The sequence below is a fragment of the Marmota flaviventris genome, chromosome X (assembly GCF_047511675.1).
Source record: "Marmota flaviventris isolate mMarFla1 chromosome X, mMarFla1.hap1, whole genome shotgun sequence".
NCBI classification, from domain to species: domain Eukaryota; kingdom Metazoa; phylum Chordata; class Mammalia; order Rodentia; family Sciuridae; genus Marmota; species Marmota flaviventris.
The window spans coordinates 16,027,314-16,040,746 of NC_092518.1; the positions used below are offsets into that span (position 1 = coordinate 16,027,314).

The following is a 13,433-nucleotide window of genomic DNA, read 5'->3' on the forward strand; positions in this document are numbered from 1 at the left end:
CAAGGAAAGGATACAGCAGATTCCCCTTTTGTTCTCACTCAGATATTAGAGTTATTTCCTTTACCCACAGGCACCACATCTTAGTAAGCTGAGTTAGTGGCCCTCACCCGAGCTTTCTCATTAGCCAGGGATAAATCAGTCAATATTTTTACTGATTCCAAATACACATACAATATTATTCATCCTAACATCTTAATATTGAGGGAAAGGGGCCTCCTAACTCAGACAGAAATCCCAATTCTTAATGCTAGCTACATAAAAGATTTGCTTAAAGCTGCACTTTTGCCCCATAAGGTAGCAATCTTAAAGGGCATCAGACTAATAAAAATTACATTTCCTCAAGGAACCAGGAAGCAGACAGTCTAGTCACCAACCCCAAACAGGTTTATATTCCATGTCTACAAAACTCTAGCTTCCCCCTGATGAAACCAAGGCCCTCTTGTCTTATCTCCATAATTTATTCCATCCGAACACTAGTTCTCTCCAAGTGTTCCTAAAGAATTCACTAAACCTGGCCCCCTCAGATTTACAATATCTCCCACAAATTCTCAATCATGAACAACTCATCTCAAGGCTAACCCTAACTCTAATGTGAGACCATCTCCATTTCCAACACACCAAGCTAGAGGAGTCCTTCCAGCCATGGGCTGGCAACTTGACTTCACACACATGCCACTAAGACCAAATATCTCCTGGTTTTGGTAGACACCTATACTCATGGGTTGAAGCCTCTCTAACTAGCAACAAGCGGGCTTCCACGGTAGCAACATTACATTCCTGGAAAATAATTCCACACTTTGGAATTGCAAATTACTGCTTTTGCAATAATTTGCAAGAAATTTGCAATTACTGCTCCCTCCAGTCAGATAATGGTCCTGAGTTTACTTCCTGCAGTGGCTAAAATTTTAAATATAAAATGGAACTTCTACATTCCCTATCATCCACAGTCCTCAGGAAAAGTTAAAGGACAAATATGACCCTGAAGGCAACCTTCAGCAAATTATGTATAGACACCAGGATTGGTTAAGCTCCTTCCTTTAGCTTTCCTTGGGATCTGAGCATTGCCCAAGAAGCCCTTAATTATCAGCCCCTTTGAACTTCTCTAGAGGTGACCCCTCATCCCACCCACCATTCAACCTCAGGCACCTAGCATTCCCCATGATGTCCTGAAACCCTTCCTAGCTCGCCTCAGGGCTATCCTCTGGAAGTACACCCATACCCATCTTCTTTAGCCCCAATCTTCAGGGGCACCCCTTCCTATTATCATAGGAGATTTAGTTTACCTCTCCCCTTCTCAACCTGTATCCCCCTTACAAGAAAAGTGGATGAGCCCCTTCAAGGTCATTTTAACCACTCCAACTGCAGCCAACTTAGAAGGTCATGCCTCCAGGGTCCATCTAAACAATTTAAAACTCATTCCTGCTCATGCTTGGTATCACTCAGTTCCCACAGGCCCCACCCGCCTTCCTGTCATTCCTGAGGAAGCTGCTGAGCCTCACATGTGAAATTCCCCAATGTCTCTTTCCCAGGCTTCCTCTCAACTTTTCTTAACAGTCCTCAGAGAGGGATTGAATTTTTTATATTCACTCCCCCTTCATCTCTCTCCTTCTCAAGCATTAGACTTCATTTGGGATCTTTGGCTTCAAGGGGCATTCACTGACTTAACCCCCACCCAAATCTCTTTCTTCTCTGTGTTTTCTGCATATTGTCATTTGTGTGTGTGTGTGGGGGGGGGGGGGTGCTGGAGGTGGAACCCAGGCCTTGTGCATGCAAGGCAAGCACACTACCAACTGAGCTATATCTCCAGCCCTCTGCATATTATCTTTAACTTCACAAACAGCAACATCAGACCAGAAACAGTGGAGACAAAGACAGCTGAATGAAGAAGTTTGGGGCATTTTAGCTGAAGTAATTTCTTCTCTGAACCCTTTTTTAAAAATATGTATTTATTTATTCTAATTTATTATATATGACACTAGGATGCATCTCAATTCATAGTACACATATAGAGCACAATTTGTCATGTCTCTGGTTGTACACAAGGTAGAGTCACACTGTTCTTCATATATATGCTTAGGGCAATGATGTCCACCATTTTTCTTTACCTCATGCCCCCTCTCTTCCCCTCCCTCCTCTTTCTCTGAACCCTTTTAAATATTTTTCTACATGTGTTACTGGATTACTAACTATAACTAGTTAATTTTATCTGTTTTTACTTTGCATAATTTGTCGAGCAGGGTGGAGAAGATTAAAACACCAGGAAACTATGATTCCATGGTTAATCATGCTTGCTGTGCTCTGAAGAACCTACACTCCTGGAATCATGGAGAGTATACCCTAAATCTGAGTAGGGCACATTGCCCTTACTAAGGACAATAGGGTTCCAACTGTATTATCTGCTGAAATTATTTTCTTAGTGATATCAAATCAATTAATCTTCACCTTTCTTATAATCACCTGATTTCATCATGTAATGAAAGCTCCATTCTCATCCTGGAGGCTAATCCAATAACAAAGACAAGGTCTTGAGAAAAAAAAAAAAAAGGCTTATTTCTTCACTAGCAAAGGAGAAACACAGGAGACTCCTGTCCCAAAGGTTCTGATTCTGCCCATCTGCAGAACGGGGGCTTTTATAGAGGTGATTCAGAGAAAATGAGATTAGAGAGGAGAAATCAGGAAGGTATAGGGAAAAGAAGATTAGGAAGGAGAAGTTTAGGGAAAGAAGATGAGGGAGAAGATTAGGGAGGAGAAGTTTAGGGAAAGAAGATGAGGGAGAAGATTAGGGAGGAGAAGTTTAGGGAAAGAAGGTGAGGGAGAAGTATAGGGAAAAGAAGATTAGGGAAGAGAAGTTTAGGGAAAGAAGATGAGGGAGAAGTTTAGGGAAAAGAAGATTGGGAAAAAGAAAAACATGTAGTCACAGTATCAAGTGAACCCCTGTTACAACTGTACTTACACTAACCTTTCCTCTGCATATTATTAATTTTATATAGGAATGATTTTTGGGGGGTACCAGGGATCAAACTCAGGGGCACTCGACCACTGAGGCACACCCCTAGCCCTATTTTGTATTTTATTTAGAGACAGGGTCTCACTGAGTTGCTTAGCGCCTGGCTGTTGCTAAGGCTAGGTTTTGAACTTGGGATCCTCCTACCTCTGCCTTCTGAGCCTCTGGGATTACAGATGTGTGCCACCATGCCCGGTTTAGGAACAATTTCTTAATAAGTTTACCTGCCAGGCTCCAGCTGCCTCCCAGAACACATGGACAGATGCCATTCTCCTGTTCACCTTCTGATTTACTGAGACCACAAAGGGAAACTCCACTTGGATGACCTCAAGGTCCCCTCCCCTACACCTCTCCTTAATGGGGTCTCTGTGCTCTATTCCAGAACTCCAAAAGGAGTTCTCCCACTACACCCCTTCTAAGCTCGAAGCAGCTAGATCTAGATCTGGTGCCCCAATTCCTTTATCCTTCCAATGTCTGAAATTAAAAGTTATAGAAAATAATAATCATACAAAACAACCCCCCCCCAAAAAAGTGATAGACAGTGCAGCTCAGGAGGAGAGAGGGGGAAACGAGCCAAGCATTAACTTTCCAGTAAATCCTTTCCTGATAACAATGGGCCTTGAAGGAAGGAGATGAATACTCAAACTCTGGGAGACAATAAGCTCCAGAAAAAGAAATACCCATTCCTCACAATCTGGACTCCTGTCTCTCGAAGTAACTGAGTTTCAACCTTTCACAGAGGCCCTCCTGAAGTAAAAGTTTTAACCTACATAACTAGCCCTGACTGTCTGAACAGCACACCCACAAGTTCCAATGATGGAACCACCCTAATTGTACCCTATAAAACCAAAATCCTCTCTGTAACTGGTAGCCATTTTTGCATTCAGAAAATGAGTCCCCAAGGTGCCCAAATCTGTGAAGAAAAATAAACAGCTTCCCTGAATCTGTGACCCATGCTTTCTTTTTATTTTTTGTGGTGCTAGGGATTGAACCTTGAGCCCAGGGCCTTGTACATGAGAGGTAAGTACTGTACTAACTGAGCTATAACCCCAGCCCCAGGGCCCATGTTTTTAAAACATGAACTTTCTGGGGGACATTCTAAATCCAAACTATAACATACCCCTAACATCCTATTCGCAGGGAGGAGGATTTGGGACTTAGATCTCCTGTCTCCATGCTTGGCTGCCTTATGAATGAACTCTTTCTCCGACAAAACTTGTTTGAGTGATTGGCTTACTGTGAGGAGCACAAGAGAGGCCTTAGTTTGGTAACAGAAACTTGAGCCAAAACAAACCTTTTTGCTTTGCAAATTATCTAGCCCTTAGGTGTTTAGTTACAACAACACAGAATGGAGCAAGATGGGCTGGCTACAAGTATTTTTTTTTTTAAATTGAGTTAAAGTTCACAAAACAGAATTAGTGAAAAATTTGGAAGTATTTAACATATTTAGAATATTGTGCAACCATCAACTCTATTTAGTTTCTTTCTTTTTTTTTAATGGTGCTGGGGATTGAACCCAGGGCCTTATGCATTCAAGGCAGGCACTCTTCCAACTGAGCTATATCCCTAGCCCTATGTTTAGTTTCATGATATCTCAAAAGGAAAGTGATATTCATAATGCACTTACCTTCCCTTGCTCCCCATCACTTTCTATCTCTATGGCTTTACCTATTCTGAACATTTCATCTAAACGGAACCATATAATAGGTGGTCTTTTGTGTCTGGCTTCTTTTACTTAATGTAATGTTTTAGAGGTTCATTCATGTTGTAGCATATATTGGGACTTCATTTGTTTTTATGGCTGAACAATATTCTATGATGTGACTGTGCCATTTTGTTTATCTGTTCATCTACTGATATCTACTGATGCACATTTGGGGTTGTTTACACCTTTTAGCTATTGTGAATAATGCTACTACTATAAATGTTCATATTTTTTGAACATCTATTTTCTTTCTTTATTTATTTTCTTTTTTTGGTACTGTGGGTTGAACTCAGGGGTGCTTAACCACTGAGACACATCCCCAGCCCCTTTTTTTATGTTTTATTTTGAGACAAGATCTGGCTAAATTGTTCAGGGCCTCTCTAAGTTGCTGAGGCTGGCTCTGAATTTGTGATCCTCCTGCATCAGCCTCCTAGGCACTGGGATTATGGGCATGAGCCACTGTACCTGGCTTGAACATCTATTTTTGATTACTTTGTGTCAATATACTCAAGAGTGGAATAATTGGGTCACATGGTAATTTTGTCATTCCTTTTTTCCTCTTCTCTCTCTTTTTAAAAAATATTTATTTATTTTTAGTTGAACACAACACTTCACTCATTTATTTCTATGTGGTGCTGAGGAACGAACCCAGGGTCTCGCACATGTGAGGCAAGTGCTCTACCACTGAGCCACAACCCCAGCCCCTCCTCTTCTCTCTCTCTCTTTTTTTTCCAGCACAATATTGGAAATTAAACCTGGGGCCTCATGAGGTTTGCTGGGGGAGCTACATTCCTAGTCCATTCATATGGTAATCACATTTTATCTTGGGGCAAGACCAAACTGTTTTTCAATATTTATTTATTTAGTTCTTGGCGGACACAACATCTTTATTTGTATGTGGTGCTGAGGATCGAACCCGGGCTGCACGCATGCCAGGTGAGCCGCTACCGCTTGAGCCACATCCCCAGCCCCGACCAAACTGTTTTTCATAGTTGGGGCACCATTTTGTATTCCTGGCAGTGGTATAGAAGGATTATAATTTCTTGGGGCTGGGGATGTGGCTCTAGTGGTAGCCCGCTCGCCTGACATGCATGCGGCCCGGGTTCGATCCTCAGCACCACATACAAACAAAGATGTTGTGTCGGCCGATAGCTAAAACAAAATAAATATTTAAAAAATTCTCTCTCTCTTTAAAAAAAGGATTATAATTTCACTACATTTTCTCACTCCTTACGTTCTAGTCAATGTGGAGTGATATCTACTATGGTACAAACTATTTTCTGATTTAGCAGTGGCACTGTTGGATTTACATGGAGATCTCCTGGTTTTTTATTTATTTACTTTTGTAACAATTTCAATGCCCAGATTGTACCTGGGGCCAATTCCATGAGATGATAGGACTGGGACCCAAGCAACTGCAGTATGTTTTAAAGTCCCCCAGTGTTTCCAGTGTGCAGCTGAAATTGTGAATTGTTTTGTAAAAAATCCAAGCCCTCTTTTCAGTTACACACTCCTTTTAATCAAAATTTTAAATATTGTAGTGTTTAAAGAGCTGGGTGAGTCCCACATTCATCTGGAAAGATGGCGGGGGAGTGATCCAGACTTTTGTGGGCCATTCTAACCCTAATAGCTATTGCCAAGTTTTTAAGAGGGGAAGTGATTTCATCACAGCTGCACTGGAGGCTGGGAGGTGGAATGTCTCCTAGGGTCCCAAGTGAAATGGTACAAAAGAAAACAGTAAAACAAAAGGTTACTAGCTTTGATGGCCAGGGCAGCTGCTAAGAGCTGCTAACCCTCCCCCATTCCCATCCCCTCCTTCACAAGGAAGGTTTGGGACAGAAGCATAATGGACAGTCTCCTAGTGGTTCAGTGGATGTTTCTTGTAAGTAAAGCAGCTCCTCTACTGCCACCACCATCACCATCACCTCCTTTTTTTTCTTGATTTTTTTTTTTTTAGTTGTAATGGACAGGATACCTTTTTTGTTGTTGTTGTTTATTTAATTTGTTTATGTGGTGCTGTGGATTGAACCCAGTGCCTCATGCATGCTAGTCAAAGCGCTCTACCACTGAGCCACAACCCCAGCCCCATCACCTCCTTTTTAACAAAGGGCACTTTTCTGTTTTTTGACTTATCCTCAGTTGGTAGTCACTGTGGCTAACAGCTCAGGGCAGTAAGGACACATTTGAAAGCAAGTTTTAGGATAGGAGTAATGCCTAACACTAAGTAGCATTTTGCTAAGCAAGTTGCTTATGGTTTTTCACTCTCAGCTTTTTTTGGGGGGAGGGAGGGTTACCAGGGATTGAACTTCGGGGCACTTGGTCACTGAGCTACATCCCCAGCTCTATTTTTAGAGACACAGTCTCACTGAGTTGCTTGGGGCCTCACTAAATTGCTGAGGGTGGCTTTGAACTCCTGATCCTCCTGCCTCAGCCTCTGAGCTGCTGGGATTACAGGCATGCACCACCTTGCCAGGCCTGAATGGTTTTTAAAAACTCTACTTTTTTATGGCTGATTTTATGGCTGATTAGCAAAGCATCTCGGGATTTTTCATCTGTTTATTTTATACCTTGCAGGAAACAAAGTGAGGTATAGGTGATGGGCATAGGGTTTCAAGCCCAGTCTGAGGGCTGCCTACACTGCCCCAACATGAGCTGCTGAGCTGGACCAGCTACATAATTTTCAGGCCCATTGCAAAAGGAAAACACTGGGTTCCAGGTTCAAAAATTCTTGAGAATTTCAAGATGGCTACAGCACATAATTAAACCAAGGGCAGGCTCCTTCTGAGAACTTGGCCCACCCTGATGCGGTGTGGGGAGAGGCACATCTGAGGCCTGTGGGGCCTACTGACCCTGCAGCATACAGAAGGGGGACAGCTACATTCCAATGACCTGACTCCAGAGGAATGGTAAGAACTGGAGAACATCCCAGAAAGAAATAGGAGTTGCAGACTCACATAGAGATACTGAAGGGTGAGAAAGCCAAATATATTGCTAACAAAATTGAGGATTTGTGCTCCACAGAAGTAGAGCAGAGTAACATACAGTTGGCCATGGGTAGGAAAAAAATTAACATGGTTGCTGAAAAAGGATTCAGCTCTCATTAGAGAACAGTCTGTTGAAGAACACTCCTGAAGACATTGCCTGGTTGCTGTAGGACCCTGAAGGACTCAGCAAAACAGCCCTTAGGAACTGACTCCAGGACAGAGGAGTTTCAAATCCAGGTTCTTGGTGCTTTTGTGGAAGCATATGAGTTTACTGATCTAAATTTTGTTTAGCTGTTCACAGCAATTCCCTGTGGTCCAGAAAGGCACCTGAGCCTGCTGGATGGTAGAGGCATTTGCCTAGGGATATTTGTCAGTCATATCAAGGAGAGTTTTAGTCCACAGACAATTCTGTTCTCTGTGATCTCATTTTGTTGAGTACTAGCTGTAACCTCAATGTAAAAAAATAAGCCCACCACAGAAAGCCCATTGCCATGAATAGAGGCACTAGCAATGGAAAAGTCTTGCTGGAGAAGGAGCTCCCAAATCTGCAATTGCCCACCCCAAACTTAGCAACAATGTTATCTTCTTACTTTCTTCTCTTAGCTCCCCATTCTAACCTCAAATGTAAAGCAGACCTTGGTTAATAATAATGATAATAATAATCCTAATGAGTTTAACTGTCGCATTTTAAGAAAAAGGCAAGCTGTACTTAAGACTTCAGAGGTGGATCCTAGCATTTTATTTTTTTGATTGGCCGAGAAATAAAAGGGGCCTTGGCTTGGAGGGAGGTATATGGGGAAGTGTATGGGGTGGGCCCCCCTGGAAGTCGTGCTGCGCTGTTTAAACCTAAGGTGACCTAACGGATGGCGGGAGCGCCGGCCTGAGTCTTGGCGCAGGGCGCGGCCATTGGTGACGCACGCTAGGGAGCAAGGCGCCCACGTTTCCACCATTAGTGAGGCCTCACACCCCGCGCTGCAAGTTCGGGGCTGGAGGCGTCCCGGCTCCCTCCCTCCTGGAGGCGGGCCCGGCCCCGCCCCCGCGCTCGGGGTCGCTCCCAGCGGCCCCGCCCACCTCCTACTCCTGGCCTCCCCCGGCGCAGATCACTCCCCGCCGCCCGCAGCCTGACACGCCGCGCGGCCCCCCAGTCTTCTGCGGCCGCCTCCCCCAGGCATGGCACAGGGCCTCTCCTCACTATGGCAGCAGCAAGGCACAGCACCCTGGACTTCATGCTCGGCGCCAAAGGTGAGGGCACCAGGCGCCACCTGCCCGGCCCTGGCGCTGCTGCCCCCGCCGCCCTCGCCACCCTTTGGGCTGGGGCTGGAGCTGGGGCCGGGGCCCGGGTCGGGGCCAGGCGGGGCGCGCGCGGCGGGCTGAACAATGCGGGCGGCCCGCGAGGCGCCGGCGTCTCCCAGGCTGCCGCGCCAGGCGCGCTGCGGGGCCTCGTGCACTGGCGACCGGGCGGAGGCCGCACTCTTGCTAGCGCCGCGCCCCTGTTCGCTCCTTGCTCTGTCCCGGCCGCAGTGCGGGGCCTGAAGGGGCCGCGTCGGGTGCTCGCCTGCCTTACCGCCCTTCCGGGCCCTGACCGTTCACCCGCTCCCTAAGAGGGCTCCTTTCCCCTGCGCTTCACCGGGAGATCCCTTTCAGGCTGCAGGGTGCTGTCTGATCCCCCCTGGGGCGGGGGTGCTGGAGCGCGTTGGAGCCTTAGCGAGGCGTGACCTGTACCGCAGGCCTGGGCTGGGGGCGTGCGCGGCGCGAGGCTGCCCGCGCCACCTTTTCCTGTGCTTGCCGGCGGGTAAATTTCCCTCTTGGGGGCGGGGGTTTCCCCTCTTGGGGTGCTCTGGCTGGAGAAGGACCGCAGCCACGCAGTGCTTGAAGGATTCTTAGCGGACTGCGTAGAAGACAGATCCCCCGGAAAGGGACAGGGGGGATGGGAAAAGGAAGCGGTTATTATTATTGGGGGTGGGGAGGGATGAGGTCCGGGCGCGGGAATTATAACTCCTCTAATCAGAGAGGCTCAGAAGGCAGAGCCGGCAACACCGGAGAGGGCTGGGAAACTGGGAACTGTGCAGGAATTTTGAAGGGGAGGGGTGCTTTGCTGGCTTCTTTTCTTTGGGCGCCTCCAACCTGGGGGTGGGGGCGGGAGGGATGGGACTGCCTGTTCTTTTTCTGGTGGCCTTTAAGCCTGTAACTGCTGCGGACTTGGATCTGCACTTTCCGTGTGCCCTCCTTGGAGTGTATCTCTGTACCTTGCGTTTTCACTAATTAAATGGAGCAGCCTTTTCTGTTACTATTTCTTTTTTTTAACACAGAACTTACTTTCTGAACTTCTGGGGATCCACTTTGCATTTTCTTCAAATCTAAAGGACCTCAGATGACACAAGATTTAATAAAACTGAGGATTCAGAGCAACACCTAGGTTTGATCCTGCTTTTCCTGATTGGCTCTGCATGTGAACTTGGGTTTATTTCTCAACCTTTCTAAGCCTCATCTTCCCTGTGTGTGTGGGTGGGGTGGGGGGTGTACAGAAGGGACAGTGCACAACTCATAAAACTCTCCTAGGGCTTTTATTGTTAAGGATCTAGCTGTAAACTAGAATTGTTAAGCAATACCAGTCAGTATGTTTGGGTGGTCAGAAGTGACTTGGAGAAAATAAAGCATCTTAATTCCCACATTTCTTAGGTGAGGACGGAGGGATGGGAGACTACTGGGGAGAATCTGAAGATGAAATAGTGCTTGGGTGGTGGAGATGTAGGAGATCGCTAAGGTTTTGCTGAGAATTACCCTTTCAGCTTTTGGGTTAAGTCATTAATGGAGGTTCTAGTATACTCAGTTGAGTGGTGAGGAGGAAGAAGCTTTATGGAGAAATTGTGGTTGAAAGGATCACGGTCACCCACCAGTAAGGGCCGAGTCTGGGAAGTGTTCCTGATCGTAAGCACCTTGGGAACACTTGCCTATATTTGTGCAGCATGGTTTCCCCCACACTGCTGGCTGTAAGGAGAGTGGTCTCAGTATGGCCTGTGGATTTTACATTTCCTCAGTCCTTGCTAGAGTCTTGAACCTCCTTTAGCTTAATCCAGGTATTGCTTCCTGAAATGCTGACACGACAGGCTACTTCTGTCTGTTGTGGTGTCCTGCAAGTGGGGGAAAAACCTTCCCATGACTGCAGGAAGAAAAAGGGAGAAAAATGTCAGTGCTTTGAGCTGAACTGGTTAGAGAGGGAGAGAAAACCATGGGTGCACCTTTTGGAGGGGAGGAGAGAAACTGGCAGGTTCTAAGTTGTTGAGGTGGTGTGGATGTGACATTTAAATGTAGTTGTAAAATGTAAAATGATGGGTGATAAAAGGGTGTGTGTGTACACATGTAAAGCAGGATAGAAGGCTCTTAAGACAGAAAGATCAAACATTAGCTATTAATATTTTAATTCCCAGTCTGTTACTCAGAGATAAGAAAACTTTTATGGCAAAGTGAAGAACATTCTAGAATAAATAACTGTGTGTGAGGGGGGGAATATATGTATATGCATCTATGTCAGATCTTGAGTTCTTACATAAATGTTCTGGGAGGAAATTGATTCTTACTGTATTTCTGCCCCAGTCACTTCATTTGGTGTGAAGCATTTCAGCCTTTCTGTCCAAATCTACATTTGGAAAATGAAGAGATCTGGCTAGATCAGGATCTTCTAAATTCTTTTCCCTTTCAATGAGGGGTACTTGGTGAGAAATCCACGTGTGAGGTCTCCATAAACATTTATTTTAATTGATGATAATGAGTCAAAAGGCATTACTCTTGGCATGTGAATATTGGATGTGACTCAAGGGTGAGTCAAATGCCTGTGGAGCCTGGATTCATGTTCTTTTTTTCCCATTTGTCAGTAATCCTTCCTAATGCTGTAGTTCCATGATGTGATTTTAGTGGAATTAAACTTGAACCACTTAGGTATGTTATTATGTTGTGATTCTGTATAGCTTAGTTAAGGATGCAAGCCAGTTAGTACCCAGCTACTCAGACCACCAAGAGAAATGGTAGGTAGGGCCCGGTGGTGGTGTTTAGTGTTCTGGCTGATGAGATAACTCAGAAAATTATTTTTGCTAAAAAGAACAAAATAAAAATAAAATTAAAAAAAAAACCCTCATATTTGATCATTTTGTAAGTAAAGTATTGGACTATGAGGACTCTTGAGCCCAGAAAACATTTTGAGATTTTTTTCATCCTGAGGTTAACAAGAATAAACTCATTTCCATGTCTCTATAGTTTAGGCATATCTGAGTTAGTAGAGGACACATGCTTTGTTCCTGGTCCTTTATACCCCATAGGGTGCTGGGTATACAGAAGAGAGTGAGGTGCCCTTTGGAGAGAAGTCTCTAGGTGGCTAGACAGCCCTGGAAAGTTCTACAATTGTACTTTTATCCCCATTTCGTTCCCTGGGCTGGCCATATCTTCACAAAGACAGATGTCTGGGGTTTGTGTCCTGGACACAGTTCTGATACATGATAGATGTTTGGTAAATTATGATTAAATGGATTAAATTTATTTTACAATAATGGTGGAATGATGATTCACATCCATCAGGGGACAGCCAGCACACATTTCCCTTTTAGAATTTTTTTGGGGGTATGGGGGACTGAACTCAGTCACATGACCACTGAGCCAGATCCCCAGCCCTATTTTGGGTCTCACTGAGTTGTTTAGCACCTCACTTTTGCTGAGGCTGGCTTTGAACTCCATCCTACTGCCTCAGTCTCCCAAGCCGCTGGGATTACAGGCATGCCCACTGTGCCTGGCTAAAATATAATTTTCAAAATACAAAATCCCCAAATGTGATATATAACATATGCTGCTTTACTAACACAAAACAACAAGGTGTTATCAGCAGGGCTAATAATTTATATAATTTTGAAGTAGAACTGTACAAAATCAGCATTTTAGCTATAATGTATGTGATATGAAAAATCTGTCATTTAATTGGCAATAATGGCCAGGAATAGTTAATGTATAGTTTTTGGCCTCCAAGTGCAAGTAAAAAAATGTTGAATTTTAGCTAGTGAAAATAAGAAAGTGAGCTGGGCATGCTGGGGCACACCTGTAATTCCAGCAGCTCAGGATGCTGAGACAGGAGGATTTTAGGTTCAAAGCCAGCCTCTGCAAGAGTGAGGTGCTGGGCAACTCAGTGAGACCCTGTCTAAATAAAATACAGAATAGTTCTGGGAATGTGGCTCAGTGGTTGAGTGCCCCTGAGTGTAGTCCCTGGTTACCCCTGCCCCCCCCCAAAAAAAAGGATGTGTATTTTTTCCCACCCAGATTTACACATTCCCATAATTGGATCTCCTGGTCCCTTGGGAGTCTTTGAACTCAGGTTTAGACCCCAGGCCCAAATGAGAGAACTGGGACTGCCCTTTCATAGCCTATGATCATATTGTAATTTTCTTATGTGGAGTAGGTTTCTACCCAGGTTAGCACTAAAAGCAGATATGTCTGATTCTCCTTCAAAGCATGTGTTCAGGAGTAAAACACACATTAATTGCCACTGGGACCAGGCTTTGCCCTAATTGTATTACACATGAATTTAGGTAATTATCCCAACTGTATGGTAGGTCAACTTGTCCCCATTTTAAAGATGAACAAATAGTTCCATTGAGATTTTTCAACTTTTAAGTGATATGGAATTCAAGGCCATGACTACTTGATTACAAGGCCTTTGCCACTTATATAACTGGGAAGCCTCTTAGTTTAAAAACATTCA

The 13,433-nt window shown here is 44.7% G+C and overlaps 1 protein-coding gene across 1 annotated transcript in view; it reads left to right on the top strand.

The window, feature by feature from the left end:
- Nucleotides 1–8,764: 8,764 nt before the first annotated feature.
- Sms (spermine synthase) overlaps nt 8,765–13,433 on the top strand; it is a 55,468-nt gene continuing 50,799 nt past the window's right edge. The window contains exon 1 of the mRNA XM_027927388.2: nt 8,765–8,935. Coding sequence (XP_027783189.1) covers nt 8,887–8,935 — 49 coding nt within the window. The 5' untranslated portion in view covers nt 8,765–8,886. The remainder of the gene's footprint in view (nt 8,936–13,433) is intronic.